The sequence below is a fragment of the Neofelis nebulosa genome, chromosome 4 (genome assembly GCF_028018385.1).
Source record: "Neofelis nebulosa isolate mNeoNeb1 chromosome 4, mNeoNeb1.pri, whole genome shotgun sequence".
Lineage (NCBI taxonomy): Eukaryota > Metazoa > Chordata > Mammalia > Carnivora > Felidae > Neofelis > Neofelis nebulosa.
The window spans coordinates 90993929-91021870 of record NC_080785.1 but is presented as its reverse complement, the minus strand read 5'-3'; the positions used below and the strand labels follow the sequence as shown (position 1 = coordinate 91021870).

Genomic DNA, 27942 nt, shown 5'->3' with positions numbered 1-27942 from the left:
CTACTGCCCAGTCTAAAATAATTCTCTCCCCAACTCCAGATGGCCTTGTTTTGTTTTGTTTTCTTTAAAGCTCTTATCAATAACTCAAGTTACCTGGTTTATATTTTTTTACTGTTTTTTTTAATTTAGTATTTTTTTGAGAGAGACTGAGTGTGAGTGGGGGAGAGGCAGAGAGAGAGGAAGACACAGAATCTGAAGCAGGCTCCAGACTCTGAGCTGTCAGCACAGAGGCCGATGTGGGGCTCTAACTCATGAGCCATGAGATAATGACCTGAGCCAAAGTCGGATGCTTACCTGGTTTATATTTCTTATTTACCTTTTTATTACCTGCTCCCTCCCTCCAACCCAGTGTCAGTGGGGACACCATCCATCTTATTCATGCTCTGTCTCCTGTGCCTGGAACACTGTAGTTCCTCAATAAATACATGCCAAGGGAATGAATAAACCAACGTGGTCAGATACCTGTGACTCTGCCTATGTGAAAACTGTCCTCTAGATCCTTGTCCCCATTTTATCTGCAAGGATGTTTCATTAGCTTTCTGGGGCTGCTGTAACAAATTGCCACAAGTTTGGGGGCTTAAAACAACCACAATTTGGGGTGCCTGGGTGGCTCAGTTGGTTAAGCGTCTGACTTCAGCTCAAGGCATGATCCCATGGTTCGTGGGTTCAAGCTCCACATCAGGCTCTATGCTGGCAGCTCAGAGCCTGGAGCCTGCTTTGGATCCTGTGTCTCCCTCTCTCTGCCCCTCTCCCGCTCTCTCTCTCTCTCTTAAAAATAAACATTAAAAAAATTTTAAAAAACCAACCACAATTTATTCTCTCATAATCCCAGGGGCCAGAAGTCCAAAATCAAGGTGTGAAAAAAGGCAGCACCCTCAGGAGGCTCTGGGAGACGATCTGTTGCTTGTGTCTTCTAGCCTTTGGTGGCTGTTGGTGTCCCTCGGCTCTGGGCTGCACCACTCTAGCCTTCGAAGCCAGCACCTTCAAATCCCCGTCTGCTCCATCTGTACATCATATTCTTCCCTTTTCGTGTCATTGTAAAATCTCTCTCTGCTTCCCTCTTAGAAGGATGCATGTGATGGTGTTTAGGGCCCAGCTGGATGATCCAGGATAATCTCTCCAACTCAAGATGCTTAACTTAATCACACCTGCAAGACTCTGGCATATACTTTCGTAGGTAGTGCTGTCATGGGGGTCAGAGATTAGCACCTAGTGTCCTTGGAGGCCACCGCTCAGCCCCCTGCAGGTGTCATTTGTGACTCTGAGAAGTGCCTTTGCAGAATGGAGACCCATCACGTGTCTAATTCTCCGGTGGCACCTGCCACAGAGGAAAGCTCAGTAAATGGAAGTTGTTCTGCTCTGCCACTCCCCGCCCCAGCTGCCAAAATGGGGGGGGGGGGGGAGGGGGAAATGGGCCTATAGTTCCGTTAGTATAGCTGGCTTCCCCAAATCTCAGATTCGCGAGAAGCCAGAAGGGGCTTGGGAACTGTGGCATCTTTTCATGAGTGATCTCCATCTGACATGCTGCCAATACCCGTCGGGAAGGATATATGATTAGTGAATGGGTAACCAGACTAAAATTATTTACAAACAAGCCTTGCCCCCTGAAGAGGGTTTGGGCTTTGCTCACATATGATTTCTCTCCTCTCCAGCACTCTGAGGATGGTTGTGCCAAAGTCATCCTTTGGCCTTTGCGATACTGGATAAGAAAATAGGGAGGGGGCGCCTGGGTGGCGCAGTCGGTTAAGCGTCCGACTTCAGCCAGGTCACGATCTCGCGGTCCGTGAGTTCGAGCCCCGCGTCAGGCTCTGGGCTGATGGCTCGGAGCCTGGAGCCTGTTTCCGATTCTGTGTCTCCCTCTCTCTCTGCCCCTCCCCCGTTCATGCTCTGTCTCTCTCTGTCCCAAAAATAAATAAAAAACGTTGAAAAAAAAAATTAAAAAAAAAAGAAAATAGGGAGAGACCAAAGGGCACTGATTAGGCAGAAGCGAAATTAGTTTGTCTTCCCTTGATGTGCTTCATATAAAAGGTTAGTCTCTGGAGAAGGGGCCACTCCAATCCATAATAGGGTCATTCCATAGTAAAAACTGTCTTCAAATCCCCGGTCTGGCTCCCAGAGTGGCCTTGAAAGCCTGGTTCCCCGCTGATAGGAGCAAGTTATCTGAGTTACTGCACGTGTTACTTGTTAATAATTCTTCGGCAAAACCAGAGAGCAAAGGCCTACTGATGTAGGGCCTTGATCCCCACCCCCACACTCCCACCATGATGGGGTTCTCTTGAGAAGCTGTCAGTTGGTGGGGTTTGGCATCCTGAGATTGCATCTGGGCTGGCCCCTGAAGTCCCCACTGCTCAGCAGCGGGGGAAAAGCTCTGACAGCTGAGAACGGAGGAAGGTCGCCCTATCTCATCATCATGGAGGTGCTGACCATCCAACTGACGTTCAACCCTCGCTGGTGCTCAGGACTGACTCTCCCTCAGCCTGCAGGAAGGACCTTGGATGAAAGCGAAGAGGGGTTGAGGACCATCAAGTGGGCTTCCATGAGGTCTGTAAGTGGAAGAGGATTCTCTTCTCTCCCTGCTCCCTAGAATAAACACTGAGAGGGCCACACGGGCATGGGAGAGGGCCAAGGAGAGAGCAGAATGCACGGGTCTAACTTGTAAGATGAAGAAGGGGTTGAGGCCCAAATGTGGTTCAGCCCAGCACACCAGCATAGAAGCCCAGATACAAGCTCACCCACAACAGTCCCATCGAGAACAAGATGTGCGTTTGCCGGGAGAACCCTCCTTATCACAGAGTAGTAACACTGCCGTGGAGCCCAGGGACATCATTCCACGGAATCTGCTTGCTTCAGGGGAGCGATGACAGGCCATGACCTTTCCTGTCTCTGTTGTAATCAGAACCTGGGGTGGATGCCACGGTTTTCTTGAGAACACATCAGTGCAATTATAAAGCCTATCAGTGGGGCAGTGATTCACTCTGCAAAGAATCTAAACAAACTAGTCCTTTCTAATTTCCAGCACAGCTTTTCATGAAAGGAGGCATAACTTGTTTTGTGGTTGAGGAAAAGAATGCATATCGCCAGTTCTTACTTGCAGTAAGTTATCTGTGAGGTCTGTGAAGTGATTAAACCCCTTTTTGGGAGATAGACTGAACTGGAGAAATGGAAATAAAAGTATGCCTCATCTAATACAGTGTCTGCACTGGTAAGTTTAAAACAAGGAGCTCAAGGGGTTTGAGAGCATCAGATTAGATTATGAAAATTTCTCAGGTTAGTTTTGTTGAAAACTTGGTCGTTTAAAAAAAGTACATACCTCCACAAAGGAAAAGGCTGATAAGTATAACTGTATAAAAAGTAAAAACTTCTGAATCCATGCATACACATGCACACACACAAATCTGCCAGAAATAAAGTTAAAGGACAAACACTAAATCAGGAAAACATCTTGCAACTTATAACACAAAGGTTTACTTTATTTAATATATAAAGAGATTTCACAATTCAATAAGAGAAAGGTGAACACTCTGATAGAAAAATGAGCAATTTACTAAAAAAGAAATAAGAATCATCAATAATCAGAGATGCAACTGAAATAAATAAGAGATGAAGTTGTTTCCTATCAGGCTGAAAGATGAAAAACAAGAAAAGATACACCACAGATGAGGCCATGAGTGGGAATTTTCACACATGCTGGCCAAGTTTGACAATTTCAAAATTTTAAATGCATATCCCCTTTAACATATTAGTTTCATTTATAAGAAAGCATCCCAAATAACCATGAGTATGAGAAAAGATTTAGCTACAGAAAACATTCATTACAACATTGCTAATAATATATATACAAAAGAACCTAAATTCCCCAAATTATGGATTTAAATACAGTTTAAGAACAGCCATTTACCAGGATACAATGCAGTCTTTTTCTTTTTTAAGGTTTATTTATTTACTTTGAGAGAGAGAGAGAGGGAGGGAAGGAGGAAAGGAGGGAGGGAGGGAGAGCATAAGTGGGGGAGAGGGAGGGACAGAGAGAACCAAGCAGGCTCCACCCTGTCAGTGCAGAGCCCGACACAGGGATTGAACTCATGAACCATAAGATCACGACCAAAATCAAAAGTCCAACCCTTAACTGACTGAGCCACCCAGGCACCCCTACAACATAGTCTTTAAAAGTGATTATTTTAAAAGGGTGATTTCATCTATTTGTTGACTGTTATATAGTTCTCAACATATAATTTTATGTGGCATCCATATCTATATCTGTATATATGGAATGCTACTCTGAGTAAAGTCAGTTTGGAGACTGAGATTTAAAAGTACATAAATATATGACAGGGGCACCTGGGTGCCTCAGTCAGTTGAGTGCCCAACTCTAGATTTTGGCTCAGGTCATGATCTCATGGTTCATGAGTTCAATCCCTGTGTTGGGCTCTGCACTGACAGCATGCAGCCTGCTTGGGTTTCTGTCTCTCTCATTCTCTCTCTCAAAATAAATAAACTTAAAATATATATATATATATTTATTTATATATATACATTTATTTATATATATATTTATATATATACTTATGACAGATAAACAGATATATAGTTATATATATATCAAAATATTAAAATTTATTTCTATATTTGTGATAACTCATTTATGCTGATTGTTTTTCTTCTCAATGTTTTGTAAAAATTGCTTTGTATGCAAAGGGAAAAAAAATACAACCATTTCAAAAAGACAGATTGCACTTGTGGGCAAATACCCTTGAGCTAGAAGCATCCCTTTTGGTCCCTGAGGATTCACAGAGTAAGCAAAAGGAGTCCATGGTGAATCACTTAGAATTAGGATAGCCATATAATTTATCACCAAAACCAGGGCACTTTTGAATCTGAAAGGAGAAGCTATTAATAATTTTGTATAATCCAGGACTCCCCAGGCAAACGCAGCCATGTGGTCAAGGCTTAGACAGAAACTTAGAATAAAAAGTCTGTTTAACTTGCCTTTGAAAACGACCCGCAGTTGGAGGATTAGGGTAAACCCCAAACACAGAGAGTTCCTTTTTATCAGTACAGTTGGGTGCAATTTCTAAACATGCCGACCAGATGGCTGAAGAATCTTGAAAAGTTCAAGTTTCTCACCTGATGAGCTCATTCAGATCAACAGAGCCCTAATTTTGGAGATTTGCTCTTGATAAAAAGTATTTCTCAAAGAAATATGCCACTTGCCTCAGAACATACAGTATTATACTCATGTTATCTCATACTGTAGATTTTTAATCTTGGAAACATTGTGTAACACTTTTAAGCCCTTCCTGATTCCAAATCCCCTTGTGACTTGCCTGTTTTCCACTGAGGGCTTTGTTTTACGGAATTATTGTCTATGTGACCTGAGGCTCTCACTTAAGGCCACTGTCCCCCACGCATACTCTGCACTAACTATTCCTGTCCTTCCTCTCCCCCCCCCCCCCGCCACCGTCTTTCCCAGGGCCAGCTCAAATTTCTGCTCTGTCCCAAGCTTTCGAGGCCACAAGTAACCTGTCCTGCTCTGACACCTGCAACATCTATCATCTGCACATCGGAATAGCACCTTCTCACAGGCTATCCTGTTCTCCGATCATTGGTTGCACACATGTCTCCCTCAAACTAGACTAAGCTCCTCACAAAAGCTACCACTCACAGTCTATGGCACCTGGCACGGGGCCAGGCAAGGCCAGGCTGTCAACCTCTCTTATTCAAATCAGAAAATGAGGGTTGTGATTCCTTCAAATGCCCCACCTCCTACCCAAGCTTGAGTAATTACTAGGCATCATAAGAGACAATTTTTTTTTTCTTGATCAGCCAGAGTCTCTGAATGCCAAGGTATTTGCATAGATGGAAAAAATTACAGCCTTCTCAATTCAGGCGACTGGTGAGGCCTTTTACCCCTAAAAGCACCATCAATGGTACACACTAAAGATTCAGAACAAAGTTAGAACAATTCTGCTGGAGAGTAGTGTCTGTGTGAAAGATGGTTCCACAGCTACAAAGGACAAAAGCTCAGACAGGTTCTGTTAACACATGGGACACTATCACTCCCACCTTCCAATACTTTACTTAGATTTGATCTGCCCTGTGTGGGGCCTACACAGAGCTCATCAGCTGATCAATGCTCCAACATCTGCCCTCGCCTTCCTAAGAGTCCAGCACCTGCCATTCCGTGGCATCGATCACAAACTAGGCAACATACATTGCTAAATCAATCATAGGTCAATCCATAATTGAAACGACACTCTTTGCACCTCCTGCTGCCAAATTTATAAAGTGATATAACATGTCAATGTCTCCTCCTCCAAGCCAAGCTCAGGATGACTGACACCAGAACAGTAGTATGAACAACCAAATTTACACAGCAAGATCGTTTTATTTATTCCATCACACAAGGCACTGTGTTTCCCATACAACTCCCAGCTGAAACTGCTAACGTGTATAAAGAGTTATCAATAACTCTCCTTCTTTTCTCCTAGTCCATCTAGTGCCTTCGTGGGCATTAGGGGAAGGCCCACTTTCCTCAAGAAACTTTACTTCTATTTACAAAATAGTCTTATGGTCCTGATTTTGTTAGAACAAGCCATGTTCGTGCCATCTGCCTAGAAAGTTGTCACAATAAATCTATGGTGTCTGTGCTGTGAATGGCACTCCCTTAACTGCGGCACAGTTTTACAGTGCACAACCTATGGAATGGCCGTGGCCAGGTGTTTGATAACTCTGGAATTTAAGAAACCGGAAGGAGGGAACCATGTTTCATTTTACTTCTGCTCTCCACTTCAATTTCATCATCTGTAAGTTGGGAATAATAAAGGCTATCTAGCACGGGTGCCTCGGCACTGATCAACTTTCCCATTAGAGTAGGTAAGCAATGGTCTGTAAAAGGATTCAGAGGGTAAGAAAGAGGTGACCGTATTACTTGATTATTGCGTAACAACCATAGCTATTTCCTTTGGTTCTACAAATAGTATTCCTCCAATAACATAATTTGGCTTTCATCCACTGGAAGGAAAAAGACCCTTTTTCTTCATAGCGATGGATGACAGGTCTCACAGCCCTGCCACACTCTGACTGGATGTCTGTGTGAGGAAAAAAGCCCATGATGACAAAGAGGTTGCTGAGGGTTAGGTGTTCATTCTCTGGAAATGAAGAAGGAAAAAAAGGAAACTGGAAATTAGTTGTCCTACATCAGGGCTTCTGGATTCTATCACTGTCATTTTGGGCTAAATTCTTCCCATGCATCTAATGGCAGGAATTTACAGCATCCCCGGCCTCTACCCACCAGATGCCAGGAGTACACCCCCACCCCATCATGACAACCAAAAAGGTCTCCAGACATTGCCAAATATCCTTGGACTTTGGAGGGGAGGCAGCAAGACCATCCCTGGATGAGAAAACTGGTCTACAGGGAAATTTAAATTTATAGCCTTAGTATCCTTCTTGGGAAGTATTAATCTATGAACAAGATGGCCCCCAAGCAAGAGACACCCGGGCTCTACTCTACGTTCTTCAGTGATTGTCTTATGGCCTTAAAGATACCAGTCTTCTATTTCCTGTCATATAAATATAACCCAAGGGCACCTGGGTAGTTCAGTTAAGCGTCCCAACTCTTGGATATGGCTCAGGTCATGGCTCACCATCCATGAGATCGAGCCCCACATTGGGCTCCAAGCTGACAGTGAGGAGCCTGCTTGGTAACCTCTCTCTCCCTCTCTCTATGTCTCTTCCCCACTTGTGCTGTCTCTGTCTCTCAAAATAAATAATCTCTCTCTCTCTCTCTCTCTCTCTCTCTCTCTCTCTCTCTCTCTCTCTCTCTTTCCATATATATATATCCCAAACTCTGGCCTCACATTTTCAGGATTTCCTCCTTTTGAAGGTATTGGGCTGGGACTGAGAGAAAGGTGTTAGGGGCTATTGGGGGCTGCTCACAAACTTAGGTATCCCCTGCTCACTTGGTGCCCAGCCGCCTCTTGGGGCTACAGGACTGCCATCTTCTCTTGAATAATGGTGCTGCTACCACACAGGGCTGGCAGGAAGTAGAGCTAGCAACTTTTTTTTTTAATGCTTATTTATTTTTTGAGAGAGTGCAAGTGGGGAAGGGGCAGAGAGAGGGGGACAGAAGATCCAAACCAGGCTCTGCACTGACCGGCTGTCAGCAAGCTGGATGTGGGGCTTGAACTCACCAACCACGAGATCATGACCTGAGCTGAAGTTGGATGCTCAACAGATTGAGCCACCCATATGCCCCAAGCTAGCCACTTTCAACCCTACATCTATGGCTCCCATATAAGTGTAAGCCCCTAACTAGTTTTCTCACAACACAGCTACCTAAGACCATTTAAAACCTTGAGGGAAGCAAAAGAAAAGACAACACAGAAAACCTTATGACTGGTTACTGAAGGATTCCAGACTCATAACTAGATCATCCCAGAGAGGTTCCCCTGCTGGACACTGCCTGGCCCAGCTGCCAGCCAGCAAGAGGCTCTCACCTGCCTGTTCCCCAAACTTGGGGAGCTCAGCCCTGGTCGCAGGTCTGTTCCCTCCCTCTGCTCCAGCCTTCTGTGCCCATGGCTCCTTCTTGTTGCCTTGGGATGACTGACAGATGGGAATATCCCCAGAGAGTCTCAACCACTAACCACAGGGGTTGGCCTTTTCACCCCTTTCTAGTAGGAAGAATAATCTCTCAACAATTCATTTTCCTGAGTCTAGATACTTGGTTTGGAAAATCACCTTAGGGGAAGCTTTCACCAGGAGTCCAAGCTGGCAATAGCCATTGGGCCCATCTCTATGGTACCCATGAAGTAGGCATGAGGTCAGGTTTCCAATGAACTTCCTAACATGGCCCAGTCTCCATCATGAGATGTCCTATGACAAATGGTGAACAATGACACCCGTAACATACTTCTCAGGAATAAAAAAATCCTTTTTAAGGGATAGAGTGTTATGGTCTGAACGATTGTGTTCCCCTCACAAATTCATATGTTGAAATCCTACTCCTGAAGCTAATGGTGTCAGGAGGTAGGGCCTTTGGGGCTTGAAGGAAGATTAATCAGGTCATGCAGGGGGGACCCTTATAAAAGAGACCCTAAAGAACTCCCTCACCCCTTCCACCACCATGAAGGCACATGGTAAAAGGTGCCATCTACAAACCAAGAAACTGTGACTGAACTCTGAACTTTCCAGTAGGATGGTCCTGGACTTCCAACCTTCAGAACTGTGAGAAATACATTTCTGTTGTTTATGAGCCATTCGGTCTGGGGTAATTTGTTACATACAGCAACTCGAACAGACCAAGACAGAGTATTCTCAATCCATAGTAGGAAAGAAACATTTTTTTTTTCTTTTTTTCTTTTTTTTTTAATTTATTTTTGGGACAGAGAGAGACAGAGCATGAACGGGGGAGGGGCAGAGAGAGAGGGAGACACAGAATCGGAAACAGGCTCCAGGCTCTGAGCCATCAGCCCAGAGCCTGACGCGGGGCTCGAACTCACGGACCGCGAGATCGTGACCTGGCTGAAGTCGGACGCTTAACCGACTGCGCCACCCAGGCGCCCCACATTTTTTTTTTTTTTTTTCTAACACACAGCAAAACATGTAAAACAAGAGCAATGAAAACTGTGGAGCTGGTACGGAAAATTCAGGCCAAACAATGGAACAGAAAAGGGAGCTCAGAAACAGACTCATGTATTTGGGAAGCGAGTATATGACTGATCTCTATGGAAAGTCTAAACTATTCAATATACGCCTGGAGAAAACTGGTAGCTGTTTGGAAAAAGCTCAAAAATAAAAATGTTTACCTCACATCATTAACCAAAAATATCTAAGAGCTAAAAGTGAAAACAAAGACCTGTAAAGCAGAAAGAAAAAATACAAGAAAATATTTTATGGCCTTAGGGGAAGAGAAGGTCTTCTTAAGCAAGACATAAAATGCAAAAGGCCTGAAGGAAAAGTCCAATACATCTGACTACAAACAAATGGGAAAAAAAAAATGTGCATAGAAAAGATGCCCCACATGAGGTTAAAAGAAGAAAAGCATCAAGCTGGAAAATTACATTATTTTCAAACAAACAAAATCTCTAAATCTAGAATGTAGACAGAATTCCTACAAATCAATAAAAGGATCTAAAAATACCAATAACAAATCATCAAAAGATACTAACGGCAATTTACAGTGTGAAAACACAGTGGACATAAGAACGAATGCTCAAAAATATACCAGACATGAGGGAAATAGAGATTAAATAAGATTTTTTCAATCCTAATCTTGGCAAAATTAAAGTGTTTGAAAACGTTGGGTATGAATTAGGGCGTGAGGAAATGGGGGCATTCCTATGCTGCTAGTCAGAGCGTGAATCGATCAGCTACTTCAGAAGACAATTTGGCCAAACTGTGAAAATTTAAAATGCACATACCCAGTGATTGTACTTTTGGGTAGAAAGACTTCTTCATGTGCCCAGGAAGCAGCTATAAAAATAAAGATGTTGACCACCCTATGTTTTTAAAACCAGAAACCTCAATGTCTATCACTAGGACGACAGGCAGGCTCTGGAACATTTTGTGGAATATTATGCAGCAATTTAAAAGAATGAGGTATTTCCATATATAATAACATGCAGTCGCATATGTGAAAAAAGAAAATTGCAGAAAAATATCCACAAAACGGTCTGTTGCCCCTGCCAATCTTGTTTATGCAAGGCTTCTTTCTCAACCAAGGATAAAATACGTATTTCTACCAAATGATGTTGTTCATGTTTAAAAGAAAATTAGAATATACATGCAGCAATATCATCTATGCCTGTAATGATAAATATATACATAGGTAAGTGTTTAGAAAATGGTATGAAAAGCTGCCCTCAGATTTGGGGGTAAGGGAGTGATCTGGGGGCAGGGTAGGGACCACACTTGAAGCAAATACTCAAAGGGCATTTCCCCCTCATCACTACTGTTTTACTGTCTCCTGGGAACACACTCATTCATGTGTGATTTTTAGGATTCAGTATTAATTTTTTTTATAAAAGACAATAAATAAATTGGGGGGGGGATAATTTGCAGAGACCCCACTCTGCTTACTATTAAGACAAGTATTTACACTGTCATGCAAAAACAGTTTTGCCTGCAACCACACTTTGGATTTTGCTGTTTCTCGGAATAACAGAAAAGTCTTGTAGGGCCCTCCCCAGAACAATAGGGACATGCATCTTGCCCTGAAGTCCCTGTCCAGTGAAGTTTCAGGCAGAAGTTTCTGACAGAAGTCTCCATCAGGTGATGCAGGACAGTAGCCCCATACAAAGGAAAAGGAGCTTTAATTTCCTTTTTTTCCCCCACTTTTAATTTAAATTCTAGTTAGTTAACATATAGTGTAATAGTGGTTTCAGCAATAGAATTTAGTGATTCATCACTTACATATAATACCTGGTACTCATCACAACAAGTGCCCTCCTTAATGCCCATCACCCATCTAGCTCTTCCCCCACCTACCTCCCTCCATCAACCTGCAGTTTATTCTCTATAGTTAAGAGTCTCTTGTGGTTTGCTTCCCTCTTTTTTTTCCTTCCCAAATGCCACATATGAGTATTTGCCTCATATGGTTTTTGTCTTTCTCTGACTTATTTCACTTAGCATAATACACTCTAGATCTGTCCACATCACTGCAAATGGCAAGATTTCATTCTTTTTGATGGCTGAGCAATAGTCCATTGTATATCTATACCACATCTTTTTTTTTTTAATTTTTTAATGTTTATTGATTTTTGACAGAGAGAGAGATAGAGCATTAGCGGGGGAGGGGCAGAGAGAGAGGGAGACACAGAATCCGAAGCAGGCTCCAGCAGCCTCTGAGCTGTCAGCACAGAGCCCGACGCGGGGCTTGAACTCACAGACTGCGAGATCATGACCTGAGGTGAAGTCGGACGCTTAACTGACTGAGCCAACCAGGCGCCCCTATACCACATCTCCTTTAACCATTCATCAGTTGATGGACATTTGGGCTCTTTCCATAGTTTGGCTGTTGTTGATAATGCTGCTATAAACATTGGGGTGCATATAACCCTTTGAATCTGTATTTTTGTATTCTTTGGGTAAATACCTTGTAGTGCAATTGCTGGGTCATAGGGTAATTCTGTTTTTAACCTCCTGAAGAACCTCCATACTGTTTTCAGAGTGGCTGCACCAGCTCACATTCCCACCAACAGTGTAAGAGGGTTCTCCTTTCTCCACAACCTCGCCAACATCTGTTGTTTCCTGCACTGTTAACTTTAGCCATTCTGACAGGTGTGAGGAGGTATCTCATCATGGTTTTGATTTGTATTTCCTTGATGACGAGTGATATTGAACATCTTTTTATGTGTCTGTTAGCCATCTGGATGCCTTCTTTGGAAAAATGTCTATGTCTTCTGCCTATTTCTTCACTGGATTATTTGTTTTTTGGGTGTTGAGTTTGAAAGATTCTTTATAGATTTTGGATACTAACCCTTTTACCCCATATGTCATTTGCAAATATCTTCTCCCATTCCGTAGGCTGCCTTTTAGTTTTGTTGATTGTTTCCTTCTCTGTGCAGAAGCTTTTTATCTTGGTGAGGTCCCCATGGTTCATTTTTGCTTTTGTTTCCCTTGCCTCCGGAGACGTGTTTAGTAAGAAGTTGCTACTGCCGAGGTCAGACAGGTTGCTGCCTGTGTTCTCCTCTAGGATTTTGATGGTTTCCTGTCTCACATTCAGGTCTTTCATCCATTTTGAATTTATTTTTGCATATGGTGTAAGAAATTGGTCCAGTTTCATTCTTCTGCATGTTGTTGAAGAGACTGTTGTTTTTCCATCAGATATTCTCTCCTGCTTTGTCAAAGATGAGTTGACCATATAGTTGTGGGTCCATTTCTGGGTTCTCTATTCTGTTCCATTGATCTATGTGTCTGTTTGTATGCTGTCTTGATGACTACAGCTTTGTAATAGAGTTTGTAGTCCAAAATCCTGATGCCTCCAGCTTTGCGTTTCTTTTTCAAGGTGGCTGTGGAGTTTCCTTTCTAAGTAGAAGGATGGTCAGAAGCCCTCCTAGCATCAGGAGCCCTCCTGGCATCAGAGGGTCAGCCTGTTTCTGACTGGCAGCTGTTGTCTGCACAATGTAATAATGCAATAATTGCATTAATTGCAATAATGTCATATTGCAACTGAAGTAATAACTGTAGCAAACATTTAAAATTGTCCTTTGTGTGCCAGGCCCCCACGGAGGGGCTCAAGACCTGGCATCTCACGAGAGTCCTCACAACACTCTGAAGAGAAGAGCCTTGGTACCCATTTAATAGATGAGGAAACTGAGGTTGGGATGGATTAAGAAAGGTTCTCAAGCAAATGACTGAAGGGCAATTCTAATGCATACCTGCCCAACTGAAGCCAGTGCTCTGGCCTCCACCCTGCACTGCCTCCCCCACTATATTAGCTGGTGAGTTTGGAGGGGTGGACATGTGTCTTAAATTTTTATGTATTTCTATTTAGGTTAAGGGCCAAAAGTGAATTGTACAGGAGTGCTAAAGAGATGCTCTCTCTCCTCCTGTCTAACCCCTGAGAAAGAGAAACGGAGAGAGATGGGGCGGGTTCTGCCACACTGCGGGGAGCAGAGAGGCCTCCTCACCCTGCAACATCAGAGTGCTTCAGGAAGCCCAAGGAGATCAAAGTCACAGATGAATCTGCCTGGGGTGGCAAGGCAGCTTTACCTCCCCATAACACATTCCCCTTTTGGCCTTTCTGCCAAAGTCAGAATGCAAGTTGCATGTTTTTGTAGTTCTGTTTATTAATGGAGTCCGTGTTTATTCAGAGCAGACGCATGGCTAGGGCCTTAGAGTGAAACCAATAACCCAAAGCCTGGAATGCCTATTTTCTTTCCCACTCCCGTTGCTACTGGGGGTCTTTTATCCCAGTCCTCTTTGATCTAGCAACATGTGAGGGGCAGGGAAGAGGCAGGCAGCCTTGTCTAACAAGGCCAGGGAGTCAGCACACCTGCCCTCCAGATGCAGCCTGGAGCTCTTATAAAAGGTAACAACGTATGTAACAAATTTCCCCCCAATTACAATTCGCAGAGAGAGAGTGGGTGAGGGAAATAAATTTAGGGAGAAGAGTGGCAGATGGGATAGATGGATTCAATTAAGACAAAGAACATCAAACAATTCCAGGGATGCCTCATTTTAATGGAATGTCATTTTCCCCTCGTCGCCTCCAGGGAGCTCCCAACATTGGTCTAGGTAGGAAGTAGGGTGCACGCACAGCGCCTCGACCCCAGCAGGAGTTTAATATCCTCAAATGAGAGAGCTAATATTACCCCTTCTCTTCTTTTCAGTAATGAGGGAAAGCAGCCCATGAATCAGACTAAGTGAATGCAGGCTGCGTATTAGATGCACATCTCTCCAGAACCAGGTGTTATTCAAATTAAATAGGTATTTTCCACTGTCATCTCTGTTGAACTGATTTCTTTATCTGGTCTATGGAAGAGTCTCTTTTTCAATTAAACCCGCCCCTGTTATTTTTCTAAGAAAGATAATAAAACAATAAAAATATTTACACCCCTTTTATCTTCCCAAACATTACCCATGAAGGGAGGAAGGTGTTACACCTTTGCTAGACGGTTTTATCACACAGATGTTACACTGATGTGCTTTAAATGACTTCTGCAGGTCAGTGTGAAGAATGTGTAAGATTCTTGTTGCCACTAACACGATTTGTAACTCTTTACCACCGAAAGGAATACAAGTCTGCAATAACTTTGCCATATGTATAGTTGATACATAAGTATAGACATGTATATAATACTATATATGCACCACGCTGACCCAAATACTACTCCTGACTGACCTCAATTTTCATCTAAAGCCAAGTGTAAAAGTCCAGTGGTTTCATGAGCAACGCTTCCTTCATTCTCTGGCTCCCAGTGGTATAATTTAATTGACAGCCATGTTATCCAGTTACAAAGTCATAGGTGGGTTAGAGTTTCACAAAGTTGGTATTATTATCTCTATAGTCAGTGGAGAGACTGCGCAAGGCTGAGAGTGGAAACCGCAATTATGCTCCGGAAGTCTAACTGCAATAATGTATACCCATTCTGATGATCAGTTAAATAAGCAATGTATCCAATGTCTATTTTGTAGAGCTGCTAAACCACTTTTAGATTCCAGACCATACTTTCCTGTGTTACAAATGAAAATGCTCCCTGCTAGAAGGGGATGATATTTAGGCTGTCACACCAGCTTCAGGGTTCTGTGTAGAAGTAATTTCTACTTGAGAGGCTCAGCTGAGGGTGGGGGCGGGGGTGGGAGTAAACTAATGTTAAAATATCAAAGCACTGGGGCGCCTGGGTGGCGCAGTCGGTTAAGCGTCCGACTTCAGCCAGGTCACGATCTCGCGGTCCGTGAGTTCGAGCCCCGCGTCAGGCTCTGGGCTGATGGCTCGGAGCCTGGAGCCTGTTTCCGATTCTGTGTCTCCCTCTCTCTCTGCCCCTCCCCCGTTCATGCTCTCTCTCTGTCCCAAAAAAAAAATATCAAAGCACTGCCTTATTTCTTCTTAGACTGAGGTGCCCTGACTCCTCCTATGATAAGCCACCTTTGGGTTTTTGAGTGGTTTAAAATGGTTCCTGGGAGGGGAGAAAGAATTTTCTGGAAGCTCCCAACCATTGGGCTTGAGTCCCTTCATCAATTTACTCTCCACACACCTCAAGGATGGACGGCAGGGTTGTAATGGCCATCAGTGTGGTAGCATTGCTCTCAGTGAAGATTTGTTTCCAACAGTTACATCATGACCTTGTTGTCATTGTACAATTCTTTCCATAAACTAGTGATTGAGTTTAAATAAGAAAAACTTGGGGTGCCTGGGTGGCTCAGCTGGTGGAGCGCCCGACTCTTATTTTGGCTCAGGTCATGATCCAAGGGTCTTGGAATTGAGCCCTGCATCAGGCTCTGCACTGAGTGTGGAGCCTGCTTAAGATTCTCCCTCTCTCCCTACCCTCCCCTTCCCTCCCCTGCTCATGCATGCTCTCTCTCAAATTAAAAATAAGTAAATAAATAAAATGAAAATAAAGAAAGAGCCAAAACTTGAATACCCGGAGATAAAGGTAAATTACAAAACTCAGCATAGGAGATACTAGAGTAAACCAGTCCCACTAAGCTGGCAAGGATAACACTAAACACTTTCTACCCAAACCGTTGTGTATGAGTTATGTATTGCTATGTAACAAGTTACCCCAGAACTTAACAACTTAAAACAACAAACATCAATTATCTCATAGTTTAAGGCAGTCAGGAACACAAGAACACAGGAACACAGACTTGACTGGGGGCCTCTGCCCCAAGGTCTCTCATGCATGGGCAGGGCTGTGGTCTCATCTCAAGGCTTGACTAGAGAAAAATGTGTTCCCAAATTCACTCGACATGGCTATTGACAGGATTTAGTACCTCATGGGCTGTTGGACCACGAGCCTCAGTTCCTCACTGACTGTTGGCCAGAGGCCTCCTTCAGTTCCCTGCCACATGTGCCTCCCCCTAGGGCACCTCACAAGATGGCAGTGGTCTTCCTTGGAGCCAGCCAGTGACAACAGGAGTGAATAAGACAGAAGCCACAGTCGTTTTGTAACCTAGCCTTGGAAGTGTCACGCTATACCTATTTGTTTAGCTGCAAGTTACTAGGTCCGGCCTATGTGGAAGGGGAGGGGCTCACATGAGGGCATAGATACCAGGATGTGGGGATCACTGTGGTCATCTTAGAGGCTGCCTACTACATCTTCCCTTGCAAGCAGAATAGAGGAATAAATACAAAAATGGAAGGAAAATCAGAAGGCAGTAGGGGAAAGGAAAAATGTTCCAGGATCTAATTACTTATGCCTCTGTGCTCTCTCCCTCCCCAAATCCAGCCATACAACATACCCTTGAATGAGGTGCCCTCTTCTCCACCTGATGGGACCACCAAAGTTCCCCACACCATGAATATTGTAGCACTGCTTCTAACCTGCTTCCCTATCCAATATATCCGGGACACCACGGCCTTTCTAAGTCACACTTTCTACTTACCTTTACACTGCAGAGAGCCCCTTCAGTGGCTTCCCATTGTCAAAAAACAAAACAACAAACAAACAAACAAAAAAAAACCCAAACTCCTTAGGCCACCATTCAGTGCCTTCCATAGTTTGACCAGGCCTGACAATAATCCCAAACCCCCAACAATAACCCACCATCCCAGGTAAACTACCTTCAACCCCAAACACACCAAGCTTGTGCTCGGCTTGAAACATCTGTGACCATTGCTCTCCTTCCCTTGGCAAGACAAGTCTTCACCTATACCATGATAAATCCTCCCCAATGTCCAAGATGCACAGCAGATCCTATCTTCTCTGTGACACGTTTTCTGGTCATTCCAAACTAGATCTTAGTTCCTCCTATGAACAGGCATAGCTCTCAGAGAGCACACCATTCACTGCCTGGGCGCCTGTCACTGTACTTGTTTTTTTCCAAGTGGCTGATAAGTTTCACACCTTCCTTCTTCCACAGAGACCACCAGACTGCATCTCCACACTGGGCTAGGTCTCATTTGTCTTCCCCTGTTGAAAACACTAGTCCATGACAGGCAATATTTGTTGAAAAGGTGGATGGATGGATGGATGGATGGATGGATGGATGGATGGATATTTGGAAGGATATGCCACAGTGTCTAGCATATACTAGGTCAATAATTAATAAATATTTCTTAATAGTACAAACCCTTACAAAGAGAATTCTCCACTCATTGGCATCTTCGCCATTTAGTGGTTCCTATGTAGAAACCCTTCCAAAGACAGCAAAGGAAAATCAAACTTGTCTGGATCTGACAAAACATAAGCCCATTCATACAAATATCACAACTGGAGACCAATCCACAGCTCCTCCTTCATGGCCCATCCTAACCCTGGCTTTGCCAAGTGCAGGGGCACTGGATGGCATAGCCAGGGCAGAACTCCATCTGTGCAGAGCAACTTCCAATAAGTGTGCCTCCCCCATGAGGCAGAAGCAGAGTAGTAAGAACTAAAAGGGTACTGGGGAAAATGAAAAATATGACAATTGTGAGGGAGTGTCCATCTATTTTAGGTAAGTCCTAGTAAATGAAAGGATTCAAAGAGAGAGAGAGAGATACCAGAAGACCTTTTAAGGCCTTTGTTGCCTACCTCTAGGGGGAAAGGGGAAATCTCAATTAAAGCATCAAACATCCCAAATCCAGAGTAAATAAATCTAACGCTTCCTTTCTAGCTGGCTAGAGTTAAGCCCGGACTGAATTCTCCCAGGAGTCGGGTTCCTGGCCATAGATTGCAGGCGCTAATCCGGGCCACCCTGGAACCACCAGCGTGGGGAGCGCTGGAAATTGCTCCAGGGGCTTGGCCCTGGAAGCATCATTTTCCGAGAGAAGTGAATGTGCTCTCCCGCTATCCTTGCTCCAGGGAGCAAGGTCTACGCAGTGGTTTCCCCGAGCGCCCGAGACACGCATCGCGCAGGGAAACCGGGGGCAACGCGGCCCTGAGTTTTGAGCTTTGCACGTCCCGCAGCCTCACTGAGATGGGTAGGCAACTGCCCTCGCCCCAAACTCACCTGCTTTTTAGAACCACTTCCATCTACCCATTGATGTCAGCTCCCAAAGGCATCCCCGGAATCCTCCACGATCCAAGGTCCACCGAGACAGAGAAGAAAGGGTGAAGGGAGCGATGGCTGGGAGGAGAGGTCACCAGGGTCCCCTCCCTGGATTGGGATGCTCATCGGGGGGCAGGGGGGAACACCTGCGCGGCTCCTCCCCTCTCGGTCGCGGGGGCGCCTCACGGTGGACCACAGGGAGCCGGCGAGGGAAGGACACGCTGGAAGGACTGAATGCAAAAACTTTCCGTCTTCTGGAGGCCACTCCGCGGGAAAGACCACCCCGCCTACGGCCCCGGGTCGTGCCTCTCCCGGCTCGCACCCCCGCCCCGCTCGCCCCGCTCGCCCTGGCCCCTCCGATCCGGGCTACGGACGCCGGGCGCAGGCGGTGGTGGCGGCGGCGGCGGCGGCGGCGGCGGCGGCGGCGGCGGCGGCGGCGGCGGCGGCGGCGGCGGCGGCGGCGGTGCCGCAGCAGCTCGGCGCCCGCGCGCGCTGCAGCCTCGGGCCCCGGCACGCGGCGCTGGCCCGGCGTGCGGCCCCTCCCCCGGCGGGCGGGCCGGCAGGCGGCGGGCGGGCGGGAGCGCGGCGAGCTGCAGGCGCCTCTCTGCTGCCTCTGGCGGCAGCGCACCGCCGGGCCGAGCCCTGCCGGCCCCGGGCGCCGAGCGCCGGCTCCGGCTCCTCCCCCTCGCTCGCTCTCCCCTCCTCCGCCGCCTCTCCGCTCCCTCCTCCCGTCCCTCCCTCCCTCCCCCTTTCAGAGCACTCAATGTCGGAACGTTCCGAAGATGACGTCGGAGCGTTCTCGAATCCCGTGTCTCTCGGCTGCTGCTGCCGAAGGAACAGGGAAAAAGCAACAAGAAGGAAGAGCAATGGCGACACTGGATCGCAAAGTGCCCAGTCCGGAGGCGTTTCTGGGCAAACCCTGGTCCTCCTGGATCGACGCCGCCAAATTACACTGCTCCGACAGTAAGAACCCCACCGCCTCCTCCTCCTTTTATTATCCTGTAACCTTTCCATTCACCTAGAGCCACTGGGAAAAAGTGTGTGTGTGAGAGAGAGAGTGGCCCCCGGTGTCCTCCATGCTTCTCCCTCTCTCTCTAAATAAATACACACAGAGACAGATCATCAATGCACAGAGAGAGGCCCTGCTGCCAGGGCTGTCTGTCTGTCTGTCTGTGCCCGGCTCCCCGTGGCAGCCCGCGGGGTGGGCTTTCACAGCCCCACGGTGTATCTGTTTAAAAGGCTACTCTGTTGCTGGTTGCATAGTTTTTTTTGGTACCTATCTGGGCCAGGTAGATGGCAATCCGGACTTGGGAGAAAATGTTGCATTGTCAGTTTTTGAAAGATTTTCATGTACAGTATCTATATCGATCTGTTTGCAAATAAACACTCTCCCTGCCCCCCTTGACTTTGGCTTTTTCCCCCCTTTTTGATCTTTTTTTTTTTCTTTCCTCATTCTCTTTTTTTTCCTTTTCTTTTTCATCTGCAGATGTAGATTTAGAAGAGGCTGGAAAAGAGGGTGGAAAAAGCAGGGAGGTTATGAGGCTTAATAAAGAAGGTAAGTGGAGCTACTGGCATTTTAGTGTTAGCATGTGTGGCACAATCTTCACAGGATTTCGACTATAATGTGAATTGTTCTGCTGGGTACAGAGTGACTAAGGCTTGTCAAAAATCGAGCACGCCCAGGTGACTACTGCTTCATGTTAACTTCTTTCAAAGTATAAATACAACTGGGGGGGGGGGAGGGGGGAGACTGTGGAAGGCAGAAGTTTACAGCAGTTTAGTTGAGGTCCACGTTTGGACCTTCTGATGCAGATCTGCCATTCACCTTTGGAGCATCACTGCCAAATGATGGGGGGTGGGGGGGGTGTTGAAATCTCTGAAATGAGGAGCAGGGCTCCCCTCGCCGGCATCCCAGCCTTCCTTATAGGTAAATACAGAACAATTTAATGAGCCCCACATGGTCAGTGGTTCCAGCCGCCACTTCTCCACTTTCCACTGGAAACCATTGTACACGGCAAACCTTTGCACCAAGTTATGTTTGGCCCACTTTGTGTGTGGTCACAGATTGTTACGTGGCCAGCAGGGTTCGGGACAACTGTGTGTGCAGCCCCCAGCCGGTCGCCCATCTCTGTGTCCCCAGCGTGGAAATACAGTACCTGAAATGGGACACAGTGAGTAGATAGGTCATCCCAGACTGAGGCAGGGGAGGGGAGCCACAGCCTGCTGGAACTGGGCATCAAACACACATGGTCGTCATAAATAAATCATATCCTGTTCGCGTTTGCGGGCCTGCCATATGTAACTCTGGCCTATTCACATGGAGCGACTCCAGAGGCCACTTTCTGCCGAACAAATAGATGGGTTCATTTGAATTGTGATTTACTAACTGGGTGTCTTGTAAACATGGTTGGCTGGAATTGGGGTGGGAGGAAGGTGTGAGGGGGCAGAAGAGGTTGGTGGGAAGTGTGGAAGGAGTTCAGCCATAACTAGGCCGTGGGAGCATTGCTCATCCAAAACGAATGGAGGAAAGACTCCAAAGAATGGTCTCCCTCATAAACCAGGATATCGCCCTGTAAGGCAGTTAAAACCTACTTGGAAAGACAGACCTCATTTTGTGGATCAACACCTAAGACAGTCGGTTTTCTGTGCCCAGTGATCTCCTGACCATCCAGGGAGAGGAAAATTTGTGCTTTAGAAAAAATAGCATGGAGGTTAAAATGCATGCATATTCAAGGACAGTTCTTTAGCATAGTGTTCCTGCTAATTAAGCACTTTGGGAACGAAACCTTATTCAAAAGATGCTTGCCTCTAAATATCTTAGTGTGATCTTGCCATGTGTCTTTAGGACATGCAAGGGAGTGATGTGGAGTGGACTTCTTACAAGTGGCAGCTTATTTGCGCTAAACGCCCATGTATGTTGACAATGGAAAGTATCACTAGGGATTGTTTTTCTTTATGAACTCTGGAAATCTTTAAGAGCTTATGGGACTCGGTGTTCAGGCCCCTGGCAATGCCAAGGTTTTCACAGAAGATGAGGTTGTGAAACCTTAAAGTTGAACAGAGGTCGTGGTAGGGCACCCATTGGCACCTCTCAGGCCTGGGTGATAGATTGTGACCATAACACAGAAAACTCATATTCTGCACCCTCCTCCCTGCTTCTGTTTTCAAAAGACTCTTGCTCTCAGATGCTCTTTGCCTTGTGAGAAATAGATTTTTTAAAGGAAAAATGAAAAGCTCTACTCTCCTCAGAAGTCACAAATGGTACATCCTGGTTATTATAGCCTTTGTCCTGTAAAGGTACAAAGATTTAGCTCCTAATTATATGCGTTTGCATTAAGGGCACCCACTGTTCAGTGTAACGTGCAATTGCTGAGTTCACCGAATAGCCATGTATGGGCTGAAATCTCTTTGTTCGTGGGCCTGGAGGAGCAGGCTTGGGTTAGCAATCCCTGAAGGTCTCCCTGGTATGTGCATATAGTTTTCTTTACAGGGAGAGTATACAGCACTAAATACCTGTTCCCCCCGTGGTGAGGAATTTAAGGGTCGAGCTGGGACTCGTGTCGGGATATTTGGTTGCAGGGATCTCCAGAAACACTGGTTGCATTAGTCTTGCCATGGGCCTTCTTGTTGGAGTCCCCACGTGGGTGGCTTCAAGGTGGACACGTGTTTGTGGATGGGTCTCCAGGACACAAAGGGGCTTCGATGTGATCGTGTCTATCCATGTGTGTGAAACACACACATTGACCATGACACTATTGGTAGGAAGCAAGTCTTGAAAAGAAGTTTGGGCTTTAATGGCTGTGAATGAATAAAAGAAAGGGTAGGAATTCTAACTGAGAAATGAAGGGGCATGATCCACTTTTTAATGTGATGTTTTAAATTGTGGTAAAAAATTTTAACATAAAATTTACCATTTTAACCCACTTCCAAAAGTACAATCTGGGGATACCAACTACATTTACAGTGTTGTACAACCATCATCACTGGACATTTTCTGAATTTTTCATCATCCCAACCAGATACCCTGTACCCATTATACAATAGCTCTCCCTCCGCCCTCTGGTAACCTCTGGTCTATCTTCTGTCTCTATTATGAAGTTGCCTATCTTAGATTCTCTCTCTCTCCCTCTCCCACCCCTCTATCTCTCCCTCCCTATCTCTCATTTCACTTAGCATAACATTTTCATCGTTCATTCACGCCGTAGCATGTGTTGGAATTTCATTCCTTTTTAGGGCTAAATAATATTCCATCCTGTGCATGTTTTATTTATCCAGCCACCTGTTGATGGACGTGAGGCTCGTTTCCACCTTTTAGCTGTAGTGAATAATGCTGCTGTGAATATTGTCACCATGTGATATGTTTTGTAGACTAAGCTCAGCCAGGAGAGTTAGCCTGGAAATGCAAAAGAAGAAACATAGTATCGCCTTCTGCTTGTGTCTGGCCACAGCTTCAGAAGACCCAGGAAGGACTTGCAGTGGTTTTGAATAACCTGATTATTGGAATATACTTCCTTCTTCATTCTTCTTTCACCTTTTTTGGCTTCCATTCACCTGTATCAGTGTGAAATGTTAACGCTTCAGAATTTCTGTAAGGAATTCTTTACATTAATGTTATTTCATCTAAAGTTAGCTAAAAGCACAGTTGACAGGAATTTGGCAAACATTTTTCCACCTTGCCAGATCAACACCTGGGTTCGGAAGGTGTGCTGACCTGTGCTTGAACATGGTTGCATGGGGTTATGCGGAGGGCAGCCGGAGTGCCAAAGGAGCCCAAGAGAGGGCTTTGGGTCATCTTCCTACAGTTCCCCTATATGACCTTGGGAACATAGGTCATATATGACCTTCCCTTCCCTGGGCCCCTTCTCTCACTTACAAAGTAAGGGAGTGGGATTAAACATTCGCCCAAGATCCCTTTGAGACTGCTGAACCTGACTTTTCCTACTGAATGTACTTCTATTTGAAATGGAGGCATGCCAGACAGGCTGTTTTTTAAGAAACAACAATAAAACGAAGCCTTCCTGTTAAAAATATCTGAAACTACTACACCGTGGGTCTGTCTTCTCATTGTATCTTCTCCTGGTGGTAAACATCACTGTCTTTCATAAACAAGCATATTCTGTGAATAGATTGTAAATGCCATGTGGTCTTGAGGACTCTGAGAAAACTGAGGGTCTGAGTTCAAAACTCAGGGATGTGTGTTGCCTAGAGGGGAGAGTAAGTTGGCTTCAATCAGTGTGGACCAGTGAGGCACTGAGATTCCTTAAGAGGAGGGGTCCCAGGAATCTTATTAGCCTAATCTAAGATGTGAAATTCAGCTAGGATAGAAAATTCCAAGGAAGGCTATTCATCTAGTTAACCTTTTAAAATAATCTTCTCTCTAGCTTCGGAGATTTATCTGAAGACTTTTTTTTTCCAGCTAATTGGGGAAAAGCGCTGTGATGGAGAAGGATGGTCTTCTTTTCTCATTGTCTCACCTGAACTTTTTTTAAGCTTGTCAATTCCTAACTAAGGAACGGGGTGCATGTGGTGCATAAGTGCCCCGAACTCTATACAATGGAGATAGTAACAGGGTTGTGAGGATTGACTGAGATATTACAAAAGGACCCAGCACATAGTAAGCGCTTACTGTTTGCCTTTGTCCTTTTTTTTTTTTAACTGTTATAATGATTATGCTTATCATTTATTAATGAAGCTATTTCTAGAAAACTTTATTGTTATGGTTAACTTGGATTTTTAACTAACCAGCGACAAATGGAAGAGAGATTACTGTATCAGAAGTTTCATTTTCATCGTAAACCAGGTTATCATAATTTTATAAAGCTAGTGATTTAAAAAAAAAAAAGATTTCTGTGACATCCATGTATTTAATGGTGCACAGTGGATACGTAGTTTGATAAGTTTTTATCAAGAGGTAGAAAAAATATTTAGGCAGGTTCGGGCCTGAGGCTAAGAAGTGTTTACAGAGTTCTGAGGACAGGTGAGATGTAAACAATAATTTAGAAAATGATCGATAAGTTGTTTTATCTGGTCACTGAGACAAGAAAGTCCTCAATAGATCCTTGTTTGGGCCTTTTGGAAACCTATGCTCGTTACTTTGGGCATTTGTGTTTTCATGTTCCCAGATGTTTTGCTTTGATGGAGGTACACTTGTGGAATTCTTCCAATGTGAAAAGTGCTCAGGGTCCTGTAAGACCTTGCTGTGATGGTGAGACTTTGCTGCTCTCCTGAGATGCTGGCAGAGTTGGGGGGAACACAGCAGAAGCAGGGAGCATGGGAACATGTTCAGTTCAGGTTTAGGAGTCTTGCCGTTGTGGCAAATTGGAGGGAAGGATGGCAAGTGACCTGGTAAGAGTCAAGTGTTCCTAGACACCAAGCCAGGGACCCAGCGACAGGTGGTGGAGATTTATGGGAAAGTGTGGACAGCTCCCCTTTGTCATTATACAGACACCTCCGTATCTATGCTAATAGGAGATGGGGAGAGACCAAGTCCACAGATTACACAGATAAACCTCATTTTTGCCATTAATTTCAACTTCCTTCTCCATTAAGCCTACCTGCCTCCTCTTTTGCTAACAAGCAGCAACAATTTGTTGGCTTTGGCATTTCATTATCATCTCTCTCATCTCGCCCAGCCCCAGCATTTGGGATGAAAGGACAGGAGAGACAGAGGGGCCTCCAGGTGGTAGGGAGGAAAGCTGGGAAGGAGAAGAAGGGCTTGGAGAGTGAATTAGCTTTGGAGTTGCCCCCAGCTGATGGGGTAGAGGGGGTTCCAGGACCAAGACCGCGAAGCAGAGAGAACGTGTTTCCAAAGCCATCTAGTTCTGAAAATATAAAGCTTCTAAAATGAGTACCTCTTTATTTTTTTATTTTTTATTTTTTATTTTTTATTAGAGAGAAAGAGTGCATGCAAGCAGGGGAGAGGGGCAGAGGGAGAGGGAAAGAATCTTAAGCAGGCTCCACGCCCAGCACAGAGCCCGACACAGGGCTTGATTCCACGGCCGTGAGCCGAAATCAAGAGTCAGACGTTTAACTGACTGGGAGCCACCCAGGCGCCTCATAAAATGAGTATCCATTACACATACAAGCATTTCCATGTGCCTGTGTCTTCATGTGGACTCTGGCTCCTTCCAAAACAGGAAGTCAGACAGGGTGGGCACACTTTGAAATGCTGTATGTGAATTTGGCTTCTACGCACAGTTCCCTGTGCTGGGTTCTCATCGGATATCATTCTACATGAATAACTTTTTTTTTTAGTTTCAAGAAGATGTAGACTTTTATACATACCCACACTCATTTAAACGCTTCTTGTTTTCTTTAATAATGTTCGTGGGTTACGAAATTCAAGAAGGTGTGCAGTGAAAAGGAAGCCTCCCTCCTCCCCCTGTCCCCAGTTGCTTCCAGTAGATACGCATACGTTTTTCCTTCTCACTTACCCAACACAGATGCTAGCATACTATAGGTACTGCCTGGTGTCTTGCCATATCCATTCATCTTACAGAGCGGTCCTTATCAGTGCATACAGAGCTACCGCATTCTCTTTTGGGTGTGCCCATGTGATGGGATCATAACTTAAGCCTCTGAGTGTCCTGCTTAGCTTGGTCTGTGTCGTGCATTTGAGACCGAGTGTGCTGTCACAGTGTGCCGGCACCAGACAAGGCCTGGGGATACGGCAGTGGAAAAGCACAGCCCCTGCCTTATGGCTCTTCCAACCTAGTGGCAAAGGCAAGTGTGAGAAGTCATGGTGACCGTGGTGAGTGCTCTGATAGGGAAAATCAGGGTGCCATTGAAAGCCATGTTGGAAGGACCTAGCTTACATTAGGGGCTCAGTGAAGGCCTCCCCGAGGAAATTTTATTTACACTAAAACCTAGAGGATGAATGGAAGTTTCCATGTGCTTCCAGGGCTGGCCAGGGTGGAGTTAAAGGAAGCAACATGCGTGAAGGCCCAAAGTGTGAGAGTGTATAGAATGTTCTAGAAAGAAAAAAGGCTGGCACTAGACGGAAGCTAGCAAAGCAGAGAATAAGAACGAAGTTTCTCAGCTGCGGTACTGCTTCTTCATGGTGGGGACTGTCGCGTGCATTGCAGGGTGTTTAGCAGCATCCCTGGCCTCTACAAGTAGAGTCCAGAGGCTCCTCTCCCCAAAACATCTCTAGACGTTGCCAAAGTTTCCCTGGGCTGGGGCAAAATCACCCTGATAGAGAATTACTGGTGTAAGGTGAGGCTGGAAAAGTAAGAACACAAGAAACGTAGACTGAGGTATTCACAGAAATACTCTGCTACCCTCTGTCTGTGTCTTAGGCCTACATTCCAGGTGAGTCGACCAAACTGAATACTCAGCAGGCGTATACAGACCTGTGACTATCCCCCAGCAATGGGCTACACTTAGGAGGGTCTAAAGAGAGAAGACCCCACCCCTCCCTCAAGAAGCTCTCCTCCCAAGGTTTCCAAGATGACTCCTTCAAACCTTCAGTTCCAATCTGTCCTAAATAGTGACAGTAGTGAGTTCAGGTTCTAATTCTGGGTGGCCCACCCTCCCTCACTGTGGGTAGAGGAGACCCTGAGGTGCTGATTCTGATAATGACGGCATTTATTATATGGTGGCCCCTGATGTCAAAAGCACCATGATGAAGCATTAAGGATTTCAGTTTATATTTGTATTTAAAGTCAGGCTGGAAATACAACTGGCGTTCTGTGCAGTTTGATTACCCATGGGATTTGTCTGCAATGGGGATGCACATGATGGAGAGCAAAGCAGCTGGTTTCAGGATTTCCGTGTTAAGGACTAGAAAATAGGAAAGGGAGAGGAAGTCTGATTCCTGAGGGCTGCTGAGCTGTGCTCCAAGTGGTCTGTGGCATTATTTAGGACCATAAGGGCATGCTCACTCCAGCCAGTGGTTGTCAGGGGCTGGCTGTCTCTGGTCAGAATTGATTTAGAAAAGTGAGGCAGATTCGGTTTCTGCATGGTGTTCTGTGGACGTTGTGTTTATATCCTTTGGGCCAACCTTCCATTCGTGACACTCCGTTTCATTTATGACATAAAACAGTAGAGGCAGACGCAGTGAGACCCTGTCCCAGTCAACTCCCTTTTACCCAGGGACCCCATGCTCTGAGGTAGCCCACCGTTTACACTGCAAACCAGGATCATTTAGTGACTGCAATAGGAGCGATGCCACCAAGATGGTGACATGGGTCGTTCCTGACCTCACTCCTCCTCACAAGAGCAACTAACAACTATCCATGGACAAGGCACCACTGGGAGAATCCCAGGACATGGGGGTGAGCTGACGCACCCCCGGCACCACACAGACCAAGA

At 45.4% G+C, this 27942-nt stretch overlaps 1 protein-coding gene and 1 long non-coding RNA gene across 7 annotated transcripts in view; one reads left to right on the top strand and one right to left on the bottom strand.

Annotated features, from left to right (window-relative positions):
• Positions 1–19033, bottom strand: part of LOC131509528 (uncharacterized) — a 37358-nt gene extending 18325 nt beyond the window's left edge. Inside the window, exon 1 of the long non-coding RNA XR_009260556.1 lies at positions 18592–19033. This is a non-coding gene — a long non-coding RNA (uncharacterized LOC131509528). The remainder of the gene's footprint in view (positions 1–18591) is intronic.
• Positions 19034–19362: 329 nt separating this feature from the next.
• Positions 19363–27942, top strand: part of ATXN7L1 (ataxin 7 like 1) — a 248477-nt gene continuing 239897 nt past the window's right edge. For 3 of the 6 annotated variants that reach the window (XM_058725362.1, XM_058725361.1, XM_058725359.1), the window contains exons 1-2: positions 19377–19593; positions 20117–20185. In XM_058725362.1, coding sequence (XP_058581345.1) covers positions 19413–19593; positions 20117–20185 — 250 coding nt within the window. In that variant the 5' untranslated portion in view covers positions 19377–19412. Of the gene's footprint in view, positions 19594–20116; positions 20186–27942 lie in introns of all 6 variants that reach the window. The other 3 variants (XM_058725364.1, XM_058725363.1, XM_058725372.1) reach the window with 2 other exon arrangements.